The sequence below is a fragment of the Microtus ochrogaster genome, linkage group LG1, assembly GCF_000317375.1.
Source record: "Microtus ochrogaster isolate Prairie Vole_2 linkage group LG1, MicOch1.0, whole genome shotgun sequence".
Classification (NCBI taxonomy): Eukaryota; Metazoa; Chordata; class Mammalia; order Rodentia; family Cricetidae; genus Microtus; species Microtus ochrogaster.
Genome location: NC_022027.1, coordinates 28314591 through 28340230, shown reverse-complemented (window position 1 = coordinate 28340230; position 25640 = coordinate 28314591). Strand labels below are relative to the sequence as shown.

The window sequence follows — 25640 nt, the reverse complement described above, 5'->3', positions numbered from 1 at the left end:
TCTCTCTCTCTCTAGTTCAGAGTGAGAATTGTGTATTCGTTCTCCACAGCAAGCCTCTAAACGTCAGAGGGCATCTGTTTTCCTTATTGCGTGGCACTTGAGAGTTTGCCCAGCTAAGGGTAGAAAGTGGCAGAGATGAGGCTTTAAAGCAAGGTGAGCAGGCTGCAGACAGTGTCCTGTTAACTGCAGCACCATGAAGATGAGAATGGAGACAAGGCTGGATGAGTTTAGCAGAATGAACTCTTTGCTCTGGGCCCCTAGTGCTCAGCATCTCTACAGTCCTCACCATGGTTCTGGTTGGAATCATGTAACATTGCTGACTTCTCATCTTTGTGTTTTTAAACAATGCTTACTAGGTGGCAACCAGCTATGTTGGGAGTGGTCAGCTTCCAGAGATGCTTAAAAACAGTTTTTTTTTTTAGGAAGTTCCGACTTTTAAAAGTCATCTTTTAAGTTCCCCTCAGCTCTCACTATCTGCTCCATCCCTCTTCTCCTTTTCCCTCCTCCCCTTGCTCTTCTCTTCCCCTCCCTCCTAAATATCCTTCAGGAATGTCAACTTCAGCAACTGTCGAACATTATCTTTCTCTGTATTCTCACAGATTGCTTTGCCACGCAGAGCTAAGGGCTAGGAAGCTGCCTGTTATTTTAAAGGAATGTGTTTTCTGAGTTAGTGTTTTCTACAAACACCATTGTTTCCAGGGAGGGACTTCTTAGCCCGAGCAGATGCTCCTAGCACGTTCACTACCTTGGCGAGGCTAAAAATATAATCAAGATTATTAATAAGACTAATGATTACAAAAATATTAGAAACAACTGTTGAAGCATGTCATCTAGCAAGGAGCTCATGTTAGCGGGATTGCCTAGAGGTGTAGTTGAAAGGAGTGACATGTGTTGGGAGCATGTTAATGAAGCTGTTGCCTACTCGGGGTCAGCACGCTGAGAATCAGCTTAGTGGATCTTTTTAATACATTCACACTAGCAGAAATATGTTATCTAAAAAAATCTACGCAGCAATAAGCAAGGAAGTGAAATTGTAAGTATTAACAACATATGTGAAATTAAAAGAGTCAATAACTCAGATAATTAACAGGTCATATTCACAGAGTCAAATGGAAGGTTACTGAGTGTTTGTAATACATCCTATGTGATAATGACGCTTACATGTTCATATTCTGTGACTGGTGATAGATTTTGCATTGTCCGGAAGCTGGAAACAGTGGAGTGGGTGGGTGCCTTGCTTCTCCATCTGCGCCTGGCATTTCCTCAGAGCCACTCACGGCTGAAGAGTGTGTTACCTGCATCACGAGGCTCGCTTTTGTGTCCAGCGTCTAATTTAGACTCCTTTGGCAGATGAAGCTGTTGACCTGTTAGCCGGAGGCAGCTGCTTTGCTGTTTTGATTTGGAGTTAATGTTTTCCTCATGCAGAGGAGCTTTTTTCCCCCCACAGACCGATAGTAAACATTGTATTTATATTTCCTTTGTGTTTAATGGTCCATGGGAATATTTAGAAAAGTGAGATCCAATTAGATCATTCACTGTAAATGCTTTTTTTAAAAATTTATTTATTAAAGATTTCTGCCTCCTCCCCTCCACTGCCTCCCATATCCTCCCCCTCCCCCCAATCAAGTCCCCCTCCCTCATCAGCCCGAAGAGCAGTCCGGGTTCCCTGCCTTGTGGGAAGTCCAAGGACCTCCCACCTCCTTCCAGGTCTAGTAAGTTGAGCATCCAAACAGCCTAGGCTCCCACAAAGCCAGTATGTGCAGTAGGATCAAAACCCAGTGTCACTGATCTTGACTTCTCAGCAGTCCTCATTGTCCACTACGTTCAGCGAGTCCGGTTTTTTTTTTTTTTTTTGCAAGTCCAGTTTTATCCCATGCTTTTTCAGACCCAGTCAAGGTGGCCTTGTTGAGCTCCCGATAGATCATCCCCAATGTCTCAGTATGTGCTTTTTAGAAAAAAAGATTCTCTCTTGGGCGTTTCTAAGGAGGGGCCAATATCACACTCCTTTGCTTTCACTGTCGGGCTTGGTTACATTGCTGAGCTCACAAAGCAGAGTCTACTATCTATTTTGATTAAGTTAAACACACGTGATCTCTTTCAAGGTCTTAAAAGTTATGCCTAAAATCAAACAAGGGAATTATCAATAATCTTACGAGTTTATTGACTCTTATTTGATATATTTATTTTGTTTTGATTAAAGATGAACGTAATTTACTTTCTCCATTTATTTTATGCTTTAATTGGAGTTTTTTTTATTTCTATTATATTTTGTGGTAAATAAGTCTGGATATTTTCATTTATCCCCAAATTTAATTAAACTCTGGGGAAATTTAAGGCTGGAAGCAAGCGGGTTTCACTGTTTTGGGGTGACTTGTATAGTAAAGAGCCACGTGGAGTGTGTGCCCTGGGTTCAGGGCCATGCAGTGATATGTGACATGGAGAAGCTGAGACAGTGGGAAAAGAACAATATTGGACCCATGATATTTTATTCCTGGTGAGTCTCAGCTGGCATAGAATTGTCCCATAGTCTTTGTGCTCCAGACACAGCAGTGCATTTGAAGTTCTGGAGAAAGCAACAGTTTTCTTGAACACTGTCTGATCCACGAGGGAATAAACACTCGCACTGTGCCCATGAAGATGGCGGGTCAAGTGGTTGTTACCTTGCCTTTTGTGTTTGCTTGGATAGATGACAGATGGGCAAATAACACTAACATTTTCTTGATGTTTACTTTTTATTTTTTTTTAGAATAAACACTTTGAAAAATATTTGAAATATGTATGTATATATATATTTTGTCTTTCAGGAACATTAAAAAAGGTTTATTTTAAATCAAATGCAAGTGAACCTGTCGTCACTGATGATGAAGTTCAAGTGTCTGGTGTTTTCCTGGTAACTACAGTATATAACAAGAGCGCAGGGGCACCTGCTACTCCTCCCAGCCAATTCACTCCAGCCTGGACGCCTAGAGGTCCCCCTCACTCTGGGGACCAGAGTCACAGGAATGCAAGTAAGTCTGAAGTTGCTGAACATGAATGCCTTGGTTTCCTTGACAACTCATGCTCTGAAGTCACACTCACAGGTCATATGATGACAGCCATTCACTCAGAAAACCTAGCCAGGTGCCCATCCTTTTAGTCAGGAGTGCCAGCTGCTCTGCCGGCAAGACTGGGATGCGGTGGGCGACAACAATGAGCCAGCATTTCTGAACTTTGTGGGAGCTGCTTGCAACATGATGAGCCTTGTGCTAAAGTACCTACTTAGAAGTTATTAAGTTAGTAAGTGAGGTCACGTATGTGTTCTCAAGACCTCGCTGGAGGGACTGCCCATCCCTACAGGAAGAAGACAGCATGACTAAAACCCTGTTTGCTTTAGAGGTGCCCCTGCGTTCTTTGTCCCTTGCCTCCTTTTATTCGCGGGACAGTGACTTGACATCTCGGAGATGGGAAGCAATCACACCTTAGGAAACTGGCAAGTACTGCGTTCCTGTCGGGTGAACTTCAAGGAAGGAGGTTGTTAGTTTTTCCAGAAAAAGAGCTGGGCCAGAGAGAAAAGACAGACTATGGAGACATCCTCTGGAATGTGACTGAGTCCCTAGACAGCCCCAGGATCCTCAGTAAAGTTAACTCCACTTCCAGAAGACCTGCTGGGATGGGTTTGTGTACAATGGTATTCTCAAACATACAAAAAAGTATGCAGTCCTTCTCTGAAGTTCTTCTGCCTCTTAGTCTTTTAATTCCCTACAGCAAGGTGATGCCATCTGGAATTGTATAAAGCTCATCCATCCATGAACACATTGTTTTCTCTCCCATCATGACACCCACCAGGGGAAATCACATCCTAGTCTGGGCCAGAGTGTTTATTTTCATTCTGAACTAGGAAAGGAAAGCTTAAGCTGCCTTTTAGCTATCAAGGTGTGGATTTACCAGTGCTTGAGAAAAAGCAGAATTGTTTTGTTACCCCAACTTCAAAAAAGACAGACTGCTTGGGTTTCACTGTTTCAAAGTGTCCCCACTGGTACCAGACATCTCTTAGACTCAGTGTTCATCAGCGATCCAGATGCAGGCTTGCTTATGACCTGACAGCAAGACTGCAAAGCAGAATTATGCCACGTTGAAATTATTTTCCTCAGGAGTTTAATTTTGAGGTTTCATATTTTGCTCAAGCACTTCATTACTTTCAAGGACAGTGTTTTTCACCAGACATGAAGAAGTCATTTACATAAAGACAACCCAGTTAATGTGGCCGCAATTATAGCAGCTATTCTTCTGTTCCTCTAAGTGGAATTGTTGGTAGTTTGAACGTCCTGTCATTCATTAAGATTCAAATAAGTTTGACAAGCACATACCCTGGAGAATAAAACAGAACAAAACAAACAAGAAAAAAAAAAAGCACAGGGTGCCCGCCGTTCAGTTTGGAGTTTCGATAGAACTCTGACTTGGTCTTTATCCTCTTCCTCTGGCTGGACTGGAACTTATTTTGACATATAGATGAAATTCAGGTGAGATTGAAATGATTACATGAAGAGACATTGCAGCCTTTCACAGGTTGCCCCTCTGTGTTGTTTTTGGGTTTGACTGCATGCAGCTGACCAGAGAACTTTCAGATACACTGCCCACATTAACTGGAGCCATTGGCCACTCCAAAGTGTCAGCCTGAGCTTACAGAGGGTTTGATGGTTTTCAAGGAGTATCTAGATGTGAGACCCATAAGGGACTGACAAGATTCCTGGGATGGGTAAGCGCACACTTCAGTTTTTGAGGCATAAGATCAAACTGACAAGCCCAGTATCATTTGCTTGGTGACAAGTGACTGAGAAGCTGTATCTCAGATCTCAGGACTCCTGGGTCAGTGCTCTCCGATGGTTCCTGGTAGAAGTTTATTGTTTCCCTTACGGTGCTTGCTGGATTACTGCACACATCTCAGGCCTTGGGAGAATAGAGTCACCTATGTTTGGCTTTTTTGTCCTTTTTTTTTTTGATGGATAGACAAGGTATTCTGATATAAAAGTGATCACTTGAATGAAGAGGTGAAGTGAATTCAGTGAGAAGTGCTAACACACGATTTTGTCACATTCTTTAGTGGCATCTGGTCACACTCCTGCTGCTTCAGGTTGTTCAACCAACTTTAAAGTATCGTCTAATGTCTTCTTTTTATAGTAACACCTTGCAGGAAAGCTTTATTTTGTATTTTCCCTTCCCTGTTTTATTACCGTTCTCTAATTAAGAGTTTTTAAAATTTCTGGCATATGTAAAAGATATTTAAGCATACTTTGGTACCAAAATACCATAACCAGACATTCTACCTGAATTCCTTTGCCAACTCTTGTCGAAATGTAGTTGGAAATAGTCATGATCCAAGACACTTCCTCCTGGGGCACCCCCATGTCCTGCAGTTCCAGGCTGTGATTAGAATATACTGCGTAACTGTGCTTCACTCTGTGGCTCCCCAGCCTTTCGGTGTGCGAGGTGGCTTGATGCGACAGGCTGTACTTCTGGGGTTTCCTTACCACTCTGCAAACTCCAAGGGCAAAATAGAGAAGGAAGTGACCCACCATAAACTTTAATGTTGTATTTCAGCAAGAGATTTTTCTAGGCTGCTTGCTCTATCTGGGTTTCAATTTATGATGTTTTCTCTTTGCATGTATTATAAGTATTTAAACACATGTTGAAGCAAAGGGAAAACTGGCTAACAAGAAGTCTGGGATCACACATGGCGTGGTTTGCGCTAAAGTCACCTGTGTGCTCTGGTCAAGTGTTAGAAGGCAGATGGATGTCCTGAGAACTCGAAGTGTTCTGTTCTCTTCGCAGATCTCTGGAGCTAGCCTCTAGATGTTCTGCTGCAGATAAATGTCTTCCTTTTCATTCATTCACTTTTTCCCCCTTTTTAAAAATTGATTTTTATTGAGATCTACAGTTTTCTCTGCTCCCCTCCCTGTATCTCCCCTCCCTCATTCACTTCTTAAAAATAGAGGCTTTTACAAAACAAAACTAAAAGAAAAGAACATCAAAGAGGCATGGGGACTTGTGTGTGGGGAACAGTGGGGTGCAAGATGTGTACGAGAGGGAGGAGGGATGTCTGTGGCCAGAATGCGTTCTGTGCAGAGACCGAGTTGTCAAAGAACAAATTAATAAAGTAACTGTTCCTCAGGCGTCGTCAACATATTAAGCCCACCTTTCAATGTGTACAATTCAGCGGTTTTTAATGAATTTATAAAAATTTATAAAGTTATACAATTATCACTACAACCTAATCTTACATTTTTTTGGCAGCAAATATGCTGTATACTGTACCTATCGCTCCATCTTCCCTTTATGTGCAATCCCTAGCCTAAACTATTCTAATTATGTCTTTAAGGGTTTGTTCATTTTGAAACTTGCAGGTGTGTCTAGCCTGAGGCCCATGACCTGTATCTGGCCAAAGACAGCCACAAATGTGCCTCAAAATCAAAGCTGATTTGGCATTTCATGAAATGGTTTTAGTAACTCAGTTGTGAGCTTTGTACAGGACAAGGTGGTGTCTCGATGTTAAAAAGCTGGGCGTATGTGGAAGGTATCAGAACACACAGGCTTCTTCTAGTATGCTTTTAGAGTGCGTCCGTATCAGGTATGATGCTGTCATCCTCTTCCTAGGGCTAAGGCATAGCCATCAAATGGCTCTGTCGTATTTATATCTGTCTGTCCTTCCACTGAGGGGTACCTGAGTTGTTCCCATGTTTTTAGTGAATTATCCTGCTGGAATTAGTTGTGGTGTGGACGCGTGTCTCCAGTTTTGCTGGCATTGTAAGGGGAGTGGAAATGTGCTATTTCTCTGGTTCCCTAGCTGTTCGCTGTCTACTTGTTTCATCCACTAAGAAGAGCAGGTATTGAAACCCCCAGCTATCGCCACCCTCAACATCATCATCTTCCTCATCCTCATCATCTTGCTCTTGGTCATTTTCTTGACTATTTCTTGGACCCAGGGATGGAGTATATTTGAATGATCTAAGAATTCTATGTAAAATTTTCTTAATTATATGTTTTCCCTTAAGGGTTATATCCTGATTTAAGACTCTTTTAGATAACTTGGTAAAGTAACTTATAACATTTACCACCGTGGAGTTTGGGTGCTTATCTGTGTTTCTTTTGCATAATTACATCACTGCTTAGCTACTACTTAATCATTCAATAGTTATAAGACAGGAATGAAGCACATTGATTTCTTCTCTATTGAAGACTAGAGTGCCTTCGTAGTAGCTTGAAGAGAGAAAAACGGACACAGTCACTTAGCCAGGATCTGCATGGTAGAAGCTTCCTGAATATGTAACTTATATTACAGCAGCCAACTTGGTACTTAGCTTGTTTTAGCATCGCAATGAACATATTAATTAATTATTAACTAATTTAAATTTTATTGATTTTGTTTATAGTTTCTTTACAAAATCCATGGGTTTATACCTAATTATATATGTTCCCATAATATTTTCTTTCTTAACTTTTTTATGCCCAGGACTCTTTTGACAATCTGGTGAAGGCAAATGCCTTTCCAGAATATTATTTTGGTCCTAAAGTAAATTACATAGAGTTAAAATAATGAGAATTATATTAAAAAACAGTCACTAAAGTCTTATAAATGTAAAAAATCCATTAAATAGTCAAATGTCTGCTCATGTATTAATGTATTAGATAGTGAGGTCTAGCATCTGGTCAGAAGTCATGTTTTCTAACAGGGATAAACATAAGTAGTATTCTGATGTCTGCAGCATCTCCCTGTGTTTGCTCTCATACGGTGTGTAGACAAACCGAATCCTTTGTTACACTGCTAAGGTCTGCATTCTGAGGAAGGTGGCTTGAGACAGAGGAAAACAGTTTGCTAGTGCTTAGCAGGCTCTTCTGTCTCTTTAGGTCTTAGGGTCACTCGCGAAGTTGATAGCGTCATGACGCATGCACATCTGCCCGTGTGTTCCACTGGGGACCAGTGTTGCACCCAACATTGAGGGAGAAAATGAAAAATTATACAGAGGTCCAAAGAAGGAAAAAAATGTGATCCCTTTTAATTCACTAAAAATAGTATTGCTATCTTATGCAATTTTAATGCTATAACGAACATCTCATTTCCTCAAGATTAAGTTTTAATTACAATTATAAAAATATGTTTTCATTTAAAAGTTTATCCTATAGCTTCCATATTTTATTACATCAACTTATATTCTTTTACATCATGTACTTGTCTGTGTTTATTGTGGGGTCTCTGGGAGCGTTTCTGTAATGAATAGTTTCCTATTGGAGCACTTTATATATGGCCTGCTGCTAGCCACTGTTACAAAACTGTTGGCCAAAACTATTGGTGCCCATGTCTTTTCCTAGAGTAGCTGCCAAATAAACTTTAAAAGTTCATACCCATGAGAAACTCCATAGATACTCAGACAGCTTGATTTGCTTTGGTTAGAGTTTGTCCATTTGCTCTGGAGCATGTCCTCCACATTATTCTTTATCAGGAGAACACTGATGTTTGATAAGCTAATGGCTGTTAGACCACAGCTGTTAGGTTATTTTATAATTGGTATTACTGAAAGTTTTTGAATAAATTATGTAGGAAGGTTTCTGTGAAAAAGAAGTTGAGTATTGTTCTTTCAAGGTCTATAAAGAATCTTGTTGGGATTTTAATGGGGATTTCATTGAATCTGTAGACTGCTTTTGCTAAGATGGCCATTTTTATTACGTTAATCTTACCAATCCATGAGCATGGGAGATCTTTCCATCTTCTGACATCTTCTTCAATTTCTTTCTTTAAAGACTTGAAGTTCTTAGCCGGGTGATGGTGGCGCACACCTTTAATCCCCGCACTCGGGAGGCAGAGGCAGGCTGATCTCTGTGAGTTCGAGACCAGCCTGGTCTACAGAGCTAGTTCCAGGACAGGCTCCAAAGCCACAGAGAAACCCTGTCTCAAAAAACCAAAAAAAAAAAAAAAAAAGACTTGAAGTTCTTGCCATATAGGTCTTTCACTTGCTTGGTTAGAGTTGCACAAATATATTTTATATTATTTGAGGCTATTGTAAAGGGTGTTGATTCTCTGATTTCTTTCTCAGCTCATTTATCATTTATATACAGGAAGGCTACTGAGTTTTTTTTTTTTTTGAGTTTATCTTGTACCCAGTCACTTGACTGAAAGTGTTTATTAGCTGTTGGAGTACCCTGGTAGAGTTTTTGGAGTTGCTTATGTATACTGTGATCTACAAATAATGAAACTTTGTATCCCCTTCATTTCTTTTAGTTGTTTTATTGCTCTACCTAGAATTTCAAGTACTATATTGAAGTATCGAGTGGACAGTCTTGTCTTGTTCCTGATTTTAGTAGAATTGCTTTGAGGTTTCCTCCATTTAATTTGATGCTGGCAATTGACTTGCTGTATATTGCTTTTATTATGTTTAAGTATGTTCCTTGTATACCTGATGTCTTCAAGACCTTTATTATGAAGGGGTGTTAGATTTTGTCAAAGGATTTTCTAGTATCTAATGAGATGATCATGTTTTTTTTTTGCTTTCATTTTGTTTATATGGTGGATTACATTGATAGATTTTCATATGTTGAACTGTGGAAGGACGCTTAAAAGAAATCCCATACCAGCTCAGAATTGAGAAATATATGGTTATTTATTTAGGGGTAAACTCACAAATTAGAATCCTCTGCTTGAACGAAGAACAGAAATCGAATCCAGCAACCAGAAAGAGAGCAGACACATGCTCTACATTTGCTTATATAGTACAAGAGGCCACGCCCCAGTGGTTGGGTAACCACTGGCTGTAAGACTTCCTTCAGTACTTTTCCAGTATCTAATGAGATGATCATGTGTTTTTTTTTGCTTTCATTTTGTTTATATGATGGATTATATTGATAGATTTTCATATGTTGAGCCATCACTGTATCTCTGAGATGAAGCCTCATTGGTCATGATGGATGATATTTCTGTTTTGTTCTTGGATTCAGTTTGTCAGTATTTTATTGAGTATGTTTGCATTAAGGTTCATGAGTGAAATTGGCCTTAATTCTATTTCTTTGTTAAGTCTTTGTGTGGTTTGGGTGTTAGGGTGACTGTGACCTCACAGAAAGAATTTGGCAATGTTCCTTTTGTTTCTATTTTGTGGAACGCTTTGAAGAATATTGGTAATATTTCTTCTTTGAAAGTCTAGTAGAATTCTGCATTAAAACCATCTGGCACTGGACTTTTGTTGGTTGGGAGACTTTTAATGACTGCTTTTATTTCCTTAGGGGTTATCAGTCTAGTAAATTGTTTATCTGATCTTGATTTAACTTTGGTAAGTGTTATTTATCAAGAAATTTGTCCATTTCTTTTAGATGTCCCAATTTGCGGTGTACTGGTTTTTGAAGTATGGCTTAATGATTCTCTGGATTTCCTTGAAATCTGTTGTTATGTTCTCCAGATTTTGTTGATTTGGATATTATCTCTCTGTATTTAGTTAGTTTGGATAAAGGTTTATCTATTTTGTTGATTTTCTCGAAGAACCAGTTCTTTGTTTCATTGAGTCTTTGTATTGTTCTCTTTGTTTCTATTTTATTGATTTAAGTCCTTAGTTTATTTTATGCCTTCTGCTCCCCTCAGGCGTGTCTGCTTCTTTTTGTTCTAGAGCTTTCAGGTGTGCTATTGCTAGTGTGAGATTTCTCTGAATTCTTTATGTGGCCACTTAGTGCTATGAACTTTCCTCTTAGAACTGCTTTCATTGTGTCCCATAAGTTTGGGTATCTTGTGCATTCATTGCCATTAAATTCCAGGAAGTCTTCAACTTTTTTCTTTATTTTTCCCTTGACCCATTGGTAAACCAGCAGAGAGTTGTTCAGTTTCCATGAGTTTGTAGGCTTTCTGTTGTTTCTGTTGTGGTTGAAATTCAACTTCAATCCATGGTGGTCTGATAAAATACAGGGGATTATTTCAACTTTTTTGTATTTGTTAAGTCTTGCTCTGTGGCTGAGTATATATGGTCAGCTTTGGAGAAGTCCCATGTGGTGCTGAGAAGGTATATTCTTTTGTGTTTGGGTGGAATGTTCTGAAGATATCTGTTAGATCCATTTCAGTCATAATAGTTAGTTCATCATTTCAGTTGAGTTTCTGTCTGGATGACCTGTCCATTGGGGAGAGTGGGGTGTTAAAGTCTCCTGCTATTATTGTGTGTGACTCTATGTGTGATTTAAGCTTTAGTTAATGTTTCTTTTACAAATGTGGGTGCCCTTACACCGGGGACAGAGATGTTCAGAACTGAGATGTCATCTCTCTTGTTAATTTTCTGAGGACACAAAATTCTCTCAAATTGGCTGGTTTGAGAAATGGCTCCGACAGAATGTTCGCTTTTGTGTAAGTTATCGAGGGTGGCATTCATCATTCTATTCAGCTGGTCTATTTCTGACCTGGGTTGACTTTGCTATCCAGCCAGAAATAGACTACAAGCTCTGCTGTCTAATTGGCCCATAGGCGAGGTCTTGCAACCCATTTCCCCCTCAATGCAAAGTCCTGCTGCTTTCATATGAAGTATAAGGAGAAGCTGTTGTTAATTATCTGGGTCTCTTTTTGACATGTAATATTTAATTTTTAGGAGAACATGTACAAGGCATCTTTCAACAATTTTCAAAGTGTAAAACACCGTTCTCAGTGTTGTACAATAGGCCATTCACAATCTTTCTTCCCATCTAACTGAAATTTTGTGCCCTTTGAAACCATCATCTCAAAAACAGAAAAACAAACAAACAAACAGCCCAGCATCTCCTAGTAATTACCTCCTCTCACTTCAGCCCCTGGTGACTGCAATATTACTTTGGTTTTTTAAAATATTGAAAACACCTTTTTGTTTTATCTGATGTGCATGTATGTTTTGCTTGCATGTATGTCTGTGTACCATGTGTGTGCTTACTGCCCAGGAGGCCAGAAAGATACTCCGGAACAGGAACGACATGTAAGTGTTAGCCACCATGTGGATGCTAGGGATCAAAACTGGTCCTCTGGAAGAGGAGACCGTGCTCTTAGCCTCTGAACCATCTTTTCTAGCCATAATATGAATTTGTTCTTAATAGTTTAACAATTTTAGGTTCCATGTATATGAAAAATCACTATGTGTGTGGTTTGGTTTTTTTTTCTTTTGTGCCTGGCTTGTTTTGCTTAGCACAGTGTTCTCCTGGTTCACTCATATTGCTGCAGGTGACAGAGTTTCTTCTTCGAGTTTGAGCCCAGAGCTTCAAACTTGTTAGACAGGCACTCCCCTCTTCCCTCAAGTTGTTTCTTACCAGGCATTTTGCCACAGAAAAGAGAAAAGTAACTAATACTGATGTTAAGAGACTGATGTCTCCCAGCATTGTAAGGGGTCACTTTCTTAAACCCAGAGCAGCAAGTGTTCACCCAAGACCAAGAGTTTAGAGTCTACTACTGTTATTCCTTAGATCTATCCTTTGCACCCCCATCATCCTCAGGGGACTCTGAAGCATTATAGTATATACTGTTTATTTCTTCATATTTCATCCACCATATTTCACCTATGCTGGTTAGAATAGCCTCCTTCTTCCCTCTACTGCAGTAAGGTCTCCTGCTAAAGCCAATGAGAATGAAAAAGGATCACAGTGCAGCTCTTTAGGGGCAAAGATGTGAGGCTCCCCTTTAAACTAGAGAGCTACTTACTGTCCAAAGGATGGTTGAAGACAGAAATAGAGCTTATGGAGGGACAGCATGGGGGCACCTCATACACCATCAAGACTTCTAGGGCTATTCCAAACAATAGCAGCCATGTTAGTCAGCAGCATCATTGAGGCCATGGAGTCTCAGATATGGCTTTCTCCAGCTACCTCCCTACCATTCCATAAAAAGTCTTTGGAAGCTAATAGTTTGTCTAATTTAGTCTCATCTTACATTCATGGAATAACTATTGGGTGTACCCCCATGACACTCCAGGGAAAAATGTATTTTTCTCAAGTGGGAGGGTAATGGGAATAAATTACTAACCAGTTTATAGTTGGTTGACTTCCATTTCTTTGGCATGTCGACAGCGGAAGCTCTGCTTTGAGTTTGGAACTTTGGTCTTCTCCCTGTCTGGCAGAGCGTGATGCTGTGTTTCTCCTGAGATTCTTGGCAGTTGCAAAACGCCAACTTCCAGTTGGCTACCTGATCTCGCAGGCAAGCAACTGGCGCCAGCTCTACATGACTACGTTATACACAGTGAATACATTTGAGTTATTCTACCTTAGTGTTTGTACTGCCGGGAATTCCTAGGGCCCCACACATGCCGGGCAAATGCTCTACTACTGAGAAGCTCCCCAGCCCTCTTTAAGATTTTTTACTTGTTACTTTGAGACAGGATCTCATTCCGTTATACAGGCTTGCCTTGAGCTCATTCTGTAGTTCAGGTGGGCCTTGAACTTGTGCTCCTCTTATTTTAGTCTCCTGGGTAGTTAGGGTAACAACCTGTGCCGGGAGACCTGGCTGATATTTGCAATTTTCAATGGATTTATCAGAACCTAACTCCATCAAGTTGAGGTATACCTGTATTCGTTGATACTATAATGAAGATAATATTTGGTATATTGTGAAAAGATGCAGGAGCACTTGAAATGGGATGCTCTTGTTGACTGAAAGCTTAGATTTCTGAGTCAGGCCTGTACTATGGCTCCATTCCCCTCTAGGGTGGCTTAACTGCGATGATTAAACCAGTGACAAGGAGGGAATTGCTCCCTTTTGATGATCTCATGTGACGACTACACATCCTCAATAAATGTCAGAAGATGACAACATAAGTATTGTAATAGGAACAATGAAGACAGGGTACAGAAAGCAAAATTTTGAATATGAATATAACTTCTGAGAAAAACAAAGAGCTGGGTCAAGTTGCTCCTTTTGGCATTTGAATCTTGCATTTTTGCTGCTTGAATATTTAGTTCTGGTATATTTCTCAAAGGAGGAATTTTACATTTAAAGCCGTCAGTTCAAATAATAATCAGAGTTTCTCCAAATACTAATTAGGTTTATTTGTGAATAGCAGAGCCCTGCTATGGAAATATGCCTGACATAGTGCACTATGGGCATTCAAAGTGGAGGCAAGGGAAATCTCTTTTTGGTGGGAATAGGGATTACGTATTTTGTAATAATAATCCTTGACTAGAGGGATTAGCTCTACAAGGGTGACTACGTTAAGGATAGTGTCCGTCCAAGATGAAGGAAATGGTCGCTGGGAAGATGTCCTGGCAGATGTATTTTTGTGTAAGTTTGCAGTGGCCCTTGTACAAGACTGTGGTCCCTACAGCCTTTTGTGATGGTTATTGTTGCCAGAAATTAATGCGTGAGAGCACGTTGTGCAAAAACATCCCCGATTAATTAACTCCATAATTAATTGTTAGGGTTGATACAGAGACTCCACTTGATCCTATGAATAGTCCTCAGCTCACTCTTAGTAAGAATAGGCGGGTTGTGGCGGTGCATCTCTCCCTGGGGTGATGTGTTCCTTCTTTCTGAGCATCAGGCTCCTGGGCATACATCTCATTGTATGAGCTAGGCACTGAATATTTATATGTATTTGTTCTAAGGCTCCTCCCCCACAAGACTGCAAACTTTAAAGGCAGGGACTTTGCTCGCTTCTCATTATTTTATCTGTGTCGAGAGAAGTGCCTGGCAGGCACTGGAGTACAACCGGGATTTGTCATGCGAGAAGAGAGAGCTCTGTGGAAGTCAGAACCATGGTACCCGGGGCTCTGCAGAACTGGTGTAGATTAGGTGAGAAGATGCCTGGGCTCGGAGACAGCTGCTGATGGGAAGGGACTTGAGCCTGGGCCAAGGCAGATCGAGGTAGAGTCCAACCCTGCCATTCGCCAGCTCTGTGGACTGTCGGGGAAACGACCCCACCTTGTTTCCTCAGCTGTGAATCTGAGATAACCGGTTGTAAGCAGAGCAAATGAACTAATGCCAGAGAATGGGCTGGGACAATGCCGGAGGGCTATGGCCGCTCAGTCAATACCAAGCACGAAGATACACAGACAGAAGTGAATGCGAGAATGTTCACAGCGATGTCACCGCACAAAGGACTGCGGGCCACATGGGAAGTAGCATCAAAATTAATGACAGACTTTATGAGAGGAGCTAAAGGAAACTTTGAAAAGAAGGCCGATCCTGCCGTGACCTTCTCTCCAAACCACTGAGCGGGACTGTGTACAAAGAGCTTTGCCTCTTAACCTCACAGAGCCACAGGCCTTGGAGACAGGCAAACACGTGTAAGGGCATTGCCAGGGGAGACGGCGAGGCAAAACCATGGCTTAAAAATGCATTTGGGGCAAATTAGGGCAAACCGATAGTCTCTGATACAATCTTCTCTCCTGATGTGATGAAGTTTAGACTAGAAGCCCTTTAACTAAAATGTGGGATTGTATCTGTTTCCTGATAGGATATCAATCAGACTGAAGATGCCAAAACTCTCTAGAAAGCAGATTTGTCGTTATTTTCAATTTGAACAGTTCCTGCCTGTCAAGCGATAGCATTGCATATTTACTGTGGCTTTGTTCCTACTTTGCTTTCATTTAAAAAACAGATTTTATTTAATCTTAAGAAATATTTTTAAAAAAAGCACTGTTGAAATAAATGCAAGTCAAAAATGAAAGAATACTATTACTATATTGCATTGATCAAAAATGAGACAATTTGTGATTAAAAATGAGAAAGAATGTTACTGATAAAATAGAAAAACACAGTGCCAAAATGTCTAATGAGTGAAATAAGAGTCTTCCATCCCATAAACTTCAATATCCTTCCAAGACAGGCCAGGCCATGAATATCATCATTTAAAAATTATTATCAGTTCTTTTAAGTTCATTTATTTTATCTTATATGTATGAGCGTTTTGCTTGCATGCTTTCCTATACACTATTCGTATGCTTGGTGTCTTTGGAGACCAGAAGAGGTGTTGGATCTTCTGGGACTGGAGTTACAAATGATTGGGTGCCATCACCTGGGTACTGGGAATTGTACTAGTCTTCAGGAAGAACAGCCCATGTTCTTAAGCTCTGAGCCATCCCTCCAGCCCAGATGATCATCAATTTAAGGCTAGTTACGCAGAATCTTAGATCATCTATGTTAGTTTAGACAAGTTAGCCATTTATTCTTTGTATTTACATTAGTCAAGTACATAAGAATTCTGACTCCGTAATTCCTGATAAAACAGAACGTAGAGCTTTAATGAACACAAGGGAAACTCCTGTGGAAGGAAGACCCACCTTTAGTTTCTAAGTGTAGCACTGAAATCCTTCACTCTGAATCAGTGAGATCCCGGCAGGACAACCCCAATACGACCTAGAAGACCACTATGTTGGGTTATGAAAGCAAAACTCTCAAATCATGAGCACAGCTGTCAGGTGTGCTGTGTTTTCACAGCTTAGCATCCTCTTGAAAGGGAAGCTGTCTATTATTAGCCAGTGAATTTCATGACAACTGTCGTTGAATCATTGCTAACTAGAAGCACTTGCTTTGAATTGAGGCATCAGTGAGAATCAACAGTTCACCAGGGCCAGGCAACAGTTTTCCTCCTTCGGGTCTGTCTTTCACATCCTCCACCACAGTTTTGCATCCGAAGTAACTATTCTTCAAGATGAAATATAATAACCAAACAATAATGTCTATAAGGAACACTAGGGCCAATTATGTCCACTGTATTTTATATGTGTTCTCATGCGTCAATCCTGGCCTCTAATTTCCATGAGACTCTCTGGTACGTTCTCAGGAAAGAAAAATGCCCCCTTCTTTTCCTCCACCCTATGAAAAGCAAGTTTGATGTAGTAGAAACCGTAAATGAGCCCATTTTCAAAAGGCTGGTCCTCATCCCCACAGAGAAGCGACTTTTCATGGTGCACAGTACGTTGCTGGCTTAGGAAATAAATTTCTGCTGGTGAGAATGTGCACACAAACAATACGTGTTTCAAAGACAATGGAGCATTTTAGGAAAAAAATAATATTTGACCCACATGTTGAGGCAGGAGGGATAATGAGAAAGAAACACAATTGTCTGCACATAAAAGAGTTGCAGTTGGTAGCCTTTGAAAAGAATTCCTTTTTCTACTTTTTGGCCATGGGTGGATTCTTTCTTAGGTTTGTTGAGTACTCTGCCCAACCTTAAGTTTTACAGTTTTCCATGTCTTTTGCAATTATAAAGCAGTCTGTGGTCATTGTACCGGCCATCACTGCCCTCTTTTGCGCCATCTGCCAACCCTGAATTTGCACGTGTTTTCACCATCTAAATGGGTTCTTCCTCATGGATGTTCACATTCTCATTCACCGTGTTCCTTCAGTGTTTGCTGTGCTATGGACAGGTATGGCCAATGAGTAACTGTACTAAAGGCTAGGGTACCTAAACAGCCTCACTCCTGTTACTGGCCTTCTAAGTTTCTGTAAGTCTCTTTTTGTTATCTTGTCTGCCTATTTCTGTCTGTCTATCCATTACCTTTCTCTCTAACTACATCTTTATGGAAGCTGTAGCTCCTTCCTTCATAAAGAGAAAATTCATGCTGTAGTGTTAGACTTGAATTTTATGATCTAATTGTGCTTTGGAAAATCAATCTAGGGATATAAGACATTGCTATTTGTGTCTTTCCCTCCTCTTTCTTTTCCTCTGTTGAAGGAAGGTTAATTTTTTTCACTACATTTCTGAAGGTGGTGAATTTTATTTTTAAACAGTAGCTTGCATAAATAACAACAAATCTTAAGTTAACTTAAAAGTATTAAATGGTCATTAAACCCACATAAGAGTATAGAATAAAATGGTAAAATAAAAGAATCCTACGATTCCATTCCATGAACCCATACCAATATTTTGACTTATATTAGACTAAGCGTACATGTTCCGGGGTGGAGGAATTGGCTGGGCCATGGATCTGACATTGCCTATCAGAATTGACTATGAAAGAAAATGAGGTCGGAGGCTCTGAGATGATTGTGAAGTATGCCAGAGTCTGGAATGTAGGTCCTTGTGTCATTGTATGTATTTAGATAGACATATTTTTCCTAAGGGCTGTTTTTGCTTACCAGCTCATGCTCACCATTCCATATGATTAAATATTCTTACAAAGCACCTTACATATGGAGAGTTATTTGTTTCAGTGTCTGTTCATGTAGTTTAAACACATCTCCACGGTTGAATGCTTGGATTTCTGTCTTTGAAAGATAGTAAGCTCTGTATGGTCCATGTACACAAACCTACGTTCACAACCATGACTATTTCCCTAAGATAAATTCCTGGAAGTGGCATTAGAGTGTCAAAGATTGTGGATGTTTGAACACATTGATACATATTATTCTTCCCAGGTAAGTGTTCTACAGCAGCTCCCTATAAGAGAACTTTCTTCACTTTCTGAGGAAACACTGGCTCTCCCTCCCTTCATAAATATTACTAAATTGATTTCATTGTTATACCTACATATAAGTATGTGCATATAGTTTTACTATAGTTGTACTGCAATATGGAATATATGCTACATTATGAACTCATTAACCGGTCGCAGCGCATAAGCTTACAAACACAGATTTCTTACTTGACTTCTCAATGTAACTGTCTCTGCTTCCCAGGTGCCTGCATGGTCCTCACTCACAGCCAGTGTCAGATTCTTCCATACCACAGCACCATGGCACCTCTCTTGCCAATTGTCAAAACTATGGACATGGAGAAGTTCCTCAAGTTCTTCATGTACCTCCATCGCCTCAGTTGCTATCAACATATCCTGCTGTTTGGCTGCAGCCTCGCCTTCCCTGAGTGCATCATTGATGGTGATGACAGGTACTTTGGAACCAAATCATTCAATGATAAGAGCCCAGTTATTCTAGGGACAAGTGTCCAAGAGGAACAAATCGTCCTGTTACTATCTTTTATTTCTGCTGCTTTTAGGGGGAGAGAGGACCCACATCTGTCCTAGCTAGTTCTAAGTCTCTGAAATGAAAGTATTTGGAAAATACAGATGAATTTTTATTGGAAGCAATTACCCATGGATTAGTTGGTGCTTTCGGGAGGATGCTCAATTGCTGTTTCAATAAGGGTCTGATAGAAGGGAAAAAACACACCCAAAGGGGTAACTGAACGTTTATTGGTGAGACTGGTTATGGAGGTATAGGAGGGGAGAGAACGGTTGATGAAGAGAAGCTCCAAGATGAGAGGGTGTAGCTCTACTAACGAAGGCTTGAAGAGAAGAAAAGGGTCCAATTAGAAACTCGTAGCTAAGGGGGAGGGGTCTCCAGAATGCCGGTGCCATGACCCACAGTGACAACAGAGGAGAGAAATAAATACCCCAACCCTTTCTCCAATCATCCTTTCTGTCAGAGAGTTTACTCAATAGCAGGGGACAAAGGCATCCAGTGCAATGGATGTGATCCAGAATCTCTTTAAACATCATTCATTATCTAAGACGTTCCGAATCTTATTTAAATCAATTATGAATGGCATTCTGGTTGGTTCGTCTCACCAACATGAGGATCCAGTGCTCGGGCAGAGGGCTAGATGCGGAGGGACAAACAGAGACTATTCAGTAAGATAGACATAATTTTCAATAACAGTCATCAACCCCAAGAATGTCATGGTTATTTGAAGTACCAAATGTGTATTTGGAGAATTTCAAAGCATGTGGTAAGTACCTATTCACATACAACTTCAATTACTTTCTGAATTGAAATGTTAGGAGCTTTTCAGAATACTAATAGAAGAACACATGTCATTTTTCAAGTGTGGTGCACCACGTTATTAGTGATCATTTCAGTAAGTGTCGTATACACTGCTTAAAGTGTGTGTGAAATACAGGGCACATGGGTTTCAGACAAACACTTGCTATTTTAATCACAAGCTGCTGCACTGCCATCGGGCTGAGGCAGAGCAGAAGCAGTGGATGCTGACCTGTAGAAATAAAGGACTGGGAGCATGTGCAGAATTCAGAGAAACTTGAATCACAGTCAGGTACAGAAGTTGCTTCCGTGGGACACAGATCGAGAAGCAGGATTTGATCTTTCTTGTGGATTAAAATACAGGATGCTTGTGTGGGCTGTCAGTATGAGTTGGTGGCATAGTGCTTGCCTTGTGCCCTGCACTCAAAAAAAAAAAAAGTTAATCACCAAGAGATGCTTTATTTTCCCAGACTGTGGCGACATAGTTGGTGGCTGTATTGGTTTTCTTGGGTTGCTTTAACAAATTGCCACCTGCTGGCTTAAATAACAGAAATGTCTTCTACAGTTCTAAAGGCTGAAAGTCCTGGAGTCTGCAGGGCTGTCTGGTTCCCAGGACTCTAGGGAGAATTCACTTTTCCCTTTGCTGGTTTTTTTTTATTATTTCTGTTCTTTTGTCTTGGGCCCATGTTTCTCCAGTTTCTGCCTCTGCCATCACAGAGCATCAATGATATCAATGACTGTCTGTAGCTCTTCCTCTTCTGTGTCCTATAAGGATGCTGTCTTTGGATTTATGGATCCACACAATCTAAGATAAGAGCTTCACCTCAAGATTCTTAATTGTATCCACAAAGACCCTGTCTCCAAGTGAGGTGGCACTCCCAGTCCTGGAGATTACCATGTGGACCTCTTCCTTTGAGGCAGTGGTTGGGAGAACAGAGTAAGGGAGCTGTGTGTCATGGCTTCCTCACCCACAAAAGAGAAATAATAGACTCATGTTACAAAATTCATGGGAGGATTTAATGACTTGTGGGGCCTGGGACACTGCCTGGTTCTTAGAAAAAGCTCACTAAATCTTAGCAATAACTGTAAAGTGGTGATTTGTGAAGGACAAGTAGAATTAATGGAGACCACAAAAAGTACTTCTAATATATATATGTATATATATATACATATATATTACATGTGAAGGATTACAAAAATAAATAGCTAGATAAATAGATGCTAGCTAGCTAGCTAGATAAAATGGAGTACTCCTTTGCTTAAAAAAATTACATAAAATGCCAAAGGTTTTTTTTTTTTTGAACTGGATTCTCATCTCATTTTTGTTTAATTTCCAAGAATTTCACTTATAGCTTTTAAGTTTAACTTCTCTGTGGATTCATGCATCCACACAGGAAGACAATGAAATGGAGTGTATTCAGAGTCTTGGAACCACTAGGTTCATTATGTTGATCCTCTTAATTCTAACCCAGTCTCTGAGTAAACACTTTTGAGCTGTCCACAGTTTCCAGGGCACTTTATGATAAATTTGTTTTTCCCTTGACCTGATTTTTCCTTTGATAACTGCACTAATATGAGAGTTTTCCATTTTCTGTTATAATGAATAATAATTTACAGTTACTTTTTAAGTGCCCTCTGGGGACTTACCCTATTTTTATTATTACATTTCATTTTATAATTGTACTGTTAGACCACGCTTCCTGCTGTCGTTTAGTGTGTGTATGGGAACTGTAACTAATTTAATAAGCAGAAAAAAATTAGCAAAACAAATGTCTTGAAAAAAACCATTATAAGGTCAAACATATTTTTCTTGTATTTTACTATTTTGTATCATCTATTATATGCTACACTATTGAAATAAATGAAAAGTGTTTGTTTTCTAGTCTAGAGAAAATAGTTACTTAATAACATTTAAAATTTAATTTTAAAAGATTATGGTAGGATGTATAAACAGTATAGTTTTTAACCTGATTCTTTGAGACCACAGACACTACTTAACTACATTGTATGTTGAAACAATAGGCTTTGATGGTCTTTTAGACTGAGATTGCTTTGACGAAATGTGTGTTGACATGTACTCCAACTTCAGTCTAGCTGAAAGGCAGGAGGATATATGGATTCAGTGAAGCATACCTAAAAATATATAATTTTTACTAATAAACTATTGGAATGGCTCTAAAGTGTGTAGGTAAGAGGGTATTGATTAAAAATATCAAGTAGCTAGTAAGAAAATATTGGTTCGCTAAGAGTATGAGATGTAGATGACCTTTTGATGTATGAAACACATGCCAAGTCTTGCTGTGCTTTTTTTTTTTTTACTTTTTTTTTAAAAATTTTATTTATTTATTAAGGATTTCTGCCTCCTCCCCGCTGCCTCCTCCCCGCCACCGCCTCCCACCTCCCTCCCCCTCCCCTGGTCAAGTCCCCCTCCCTCATCAGCTTGAAGAGCAATCAGGGCTCCCCGACCTGTGGGAAGTCCAAGGACCGCCCACCTCCATCCAGGCCCAGCAAGCTGAGCATCCAAACTGCCCAGGCTCCCCCAACTGTCACCTTCTCCCACCTCCTTCAAACAGTTGACTTGTAATTTTATCAGCCCTGAGGGTATGTTAACATCAGCCTTGACTTGGCTTCTAGAAGATTCTCTGGAAACTTTGCTGACCTAACACCTCACTCAAATCTTCTACTACATTGCAGGGAATCGATGGATTAAAGTGAGGAAATTGATGCGTTGGTTATTGATCTTTCTCCTCAGGAGAATAGACTTTAGTAGAAATACCCAGAGCAAGGAAATAAAAGTTCTTTATGTATGTAGATGACTAGAGATTAAAGATCAGATCTCAAATGCAGGATCATTTCTTGTAGTAGTCTAGATTTCTATAGGGTTGCATTGGAGAGTAAATGAACTTCCTCAAATGGATGTGTGTGTGTGTGTGTGTGTGTGTGTGTGTGTGTGTGTGTGTGTAGTCTTGCTTGTGAAGGTCAGAGGTCAACCTCAGGGTCATTCTGTAGGAACCAGATGCCTTGTTTCCTGAGACAGTGTCTGTCATTGGCTTGGAGTTTGTAGAATAGGCAGGCTGGCCAGTCAGTGAGCTCCAGGCATCTTCTTGCTTTCACTCCCCAGTGCTGGGATTACAAGCATGTGGGCACCATGCCCTCTTTTTAATAAATAAATAAATAAACACAAGTTATAAGAATTGAATTCAGGTCTCTGTGCTTATGTGGCAAGTACTTTACTATCTGAGCTATTTCCATGGCCTGGACGATAACTAATTTTTAAGTGTAAGCATTTCTAGTAATATAAAATTATACAAAATTAAGAAAGAGTAAGAACCTTTCTGAGCAACCCTTGCTGAAACTAACCCTAGAGTTACTTACAGTTCTGATTGTGTCTCCTACTTTCTTATGACTTACAGAAAGTATTCATGCATGGTCTACCCCACTGGGCAGATAAATCCTTCCTAAACTGTGGTTCCTGTTATTGATGGAGTACGTGAATTTCTGTGCTGATATAAACTTGACTCTGTGTTTAGAGATGCCAGATTTTTATTGTCCCCTCCCCCTTCTAACTTCTGGGTTTTAACTGCCAGTCCTTTCACTACCCACATGATCATTTAAGAACAAACCGTATAGATCCATTACTCAGACTCCGTCATATCTGGGCTTTCTTTGAGGCTTAGATGTCAAGCTAAGCTTCATGCCATAGCTTTTGAAGCTCGTCTTGCCTCTTGGGTGTCACAGACCCAGCCTCCTTCACTGACCTTTCTTTCCATTTTTCCATAAATGCAAACCTCGTCTGAGCAGTCTTTGTGTACAATGCTGTTCCTTTTGCCCCGAGAGCTTTCCTCTCACATTGAGCCCATGGTCTCCAAGTCCCGGCTATAATGAAGTCTTCTCTGAACACCGCAGGTTTTCTTTTGTCCTCTCATGGGGGCCTGGTGATGCTCTTGTTTTCATCGTATGTTAAGCATTCTCTACATAAGAAACCTATTAGCTTTTGTATAGAAAGCAGGAGGAAGGAGACATTTGGAAAATACTTGAGTTTATGGGCTTTGACGATAGTGGTGACTTCACAGGTACTTAATTTCCAAACTCATCAAGTTGTATGCATCAATTCTGTAGAGTTTTTTATATGTCAGCCTCACTTTGTCTGACACACTGATGAACAGATAACAGAATTTTCCTGTTTGGTCGTCATCATACTACAAACTGAGCCTGAGATGCCTCCAGGAAGTAGTCAAGATGTGCCCAATGGTATATTGGAGTGTTTTTTGAAAAACCAAACTTCTTGTTACACAGAACTACAAAACCTTTAAAAAGCAATCTTAACTATTCATACACTTGGTGCTTTCAAGCTGTTTTTGAGTTGGACTTTCCTAATAACGTTTCAGTTGAAAAGTAACACATTGGCTTAGAATATAATTTTAGGAGACTTCCTGTGTGGCAGTGTTATGTCACAGCACAGCCTGTGATAGTCGCCTGTGTACATGCAGCCCTGGCATTGTGCTAAATTCTAATTGTTTAATAGGAATTAGGCCATTATTTGGCAAATTCATTAAATGTATTAAGTTGCCATAATCTTATGGTATTGTTCTCCAAAAAGAATGTGCACATCGCTAATTTATCTTACTAAGGGCTTTAACTCTATCTTAGAGACCTTATTGTGTCATCTTTGGGTACAATGGAAAATTGGAATTAAAATAATCATATTAAAAATGATTGGTCATTGTCCAAAGACAACAGATTCTGATCTGGGTGTGGGAGGTCCTTCTGTCTATGTGTTGCTTCCATTGATTAATGAATAAAGAAACTGGCTTGGTCTGATAGGGTAGAACAGAATTTAGGTAGGCGGGGGAAAACTAAGCTGTAGAAGTGTGGAGTGAGAGAGAAGCCTTGGAGCAGCAGCTCGAGATAGACACTGGGAAATTTGACTGGTAAGCCACAGCCATGTAGCGATATCCAGATTAATAGAAATTGATTAAATTAATATAAGAGATAGCCAATAAGAAGCTAGAGCTAATGGGCCAATCAATGATTTAATTAATACAGTTTCTGTGTGATGATTTCAGTTCAGGGCGGCTGGGACAAACAAGCAGCCACCTTCCAACACTGATCCTCTTGCTAGCCAAGTATTCCAGACAGGCCATGGCCTCTGTGCAGTGGCCTTCCCTTGATGGTTCTCCCTAAGTTCCAGATATCACTCCCCTTTTTTTAAATTTAGGTGTCAATAGCTCCTGGCCCCAGACCATCACACTAACCCTTGCTGGTACTAGGAAACCCTGTTTGTTGGTGGTCCTTTCACTGAACACCATGCAGTGCCCCAACTTCAGTGGATCATCATTTCCCTGCTGGGATCATGATTATTACAAATAGAAACAAGATAATCACAGTCCTGGTTGCTAGAGGTCCAGACTAAAGTGAGCAAGGGATACTCTGGCTCCTTCCATTATCTCCTTTCTAATGAGAGACAGCGGCAAAGGCGAGCCTTCACTTGTACACTTCTTCATCCCCATGCCTAGTACAGCTGAAGCCCGGGGTCACTTAGCTGACTCTTGTACTCCACAGTCTTAGTGTGAATTAAGGTGTTGGCTAGAGCCGAGGTCTTATCTGAAGGCTTGAATGGGGAAGAATCCATTTCTGAGTTCATGAATTATTAGAGGAGATTCATTTTCTCAAGGTCTGTTGGACAATGGGTCACCCTCAATAATGAGGTCCTTAAGAGTCCAGCTCATAAGAATCCCTCTCAGGGTTCAATTAAAGACGCCACAATAAGCGAAAGGAACTAAAATCTTAGGGCTAAGAAAACTACTCACGATACCTTCTGCCTAACCTTATGTTTCTTTCTTCTTCTTTTTCTTATCCCCTATTCCTCCTGCTACAAATGTTCCCAGTAATATATACCCTTATAACCAGCAATTCCCCAGCCCTACACACACATACACACACACACACACACACACACACACACACACATACACAGAGAGAGAGAGAGAGA

General features: G+C 40.3%; 1 protein-coding gene across 2 annotated transcripts in view; it reads left to right on the top strand.

The window, feature by feature from the left end:
• The window catches only part of Corin (corin, serine peptidase), a 186708-nt gene that overhangs the window by 33506 nt on the left and 127562 nt on the right, over window positions 1-25640 (top strand). For both annotated transcript variants that reach the window (XM_005359323.2, XM_005359322.2), the window contains exons 3-4: window positions 2805-3008; window positions 18569-18776. In XM_005359323.2, the coding sequence (XP_005359380.1) occupies window positions 2805-3008; window positions 18569-18776 (412 nt within the window). The remainder of the gene's footprint in view (window positions 1-2804; window positions 3009-18568; window positions 18777-25640) is intronic.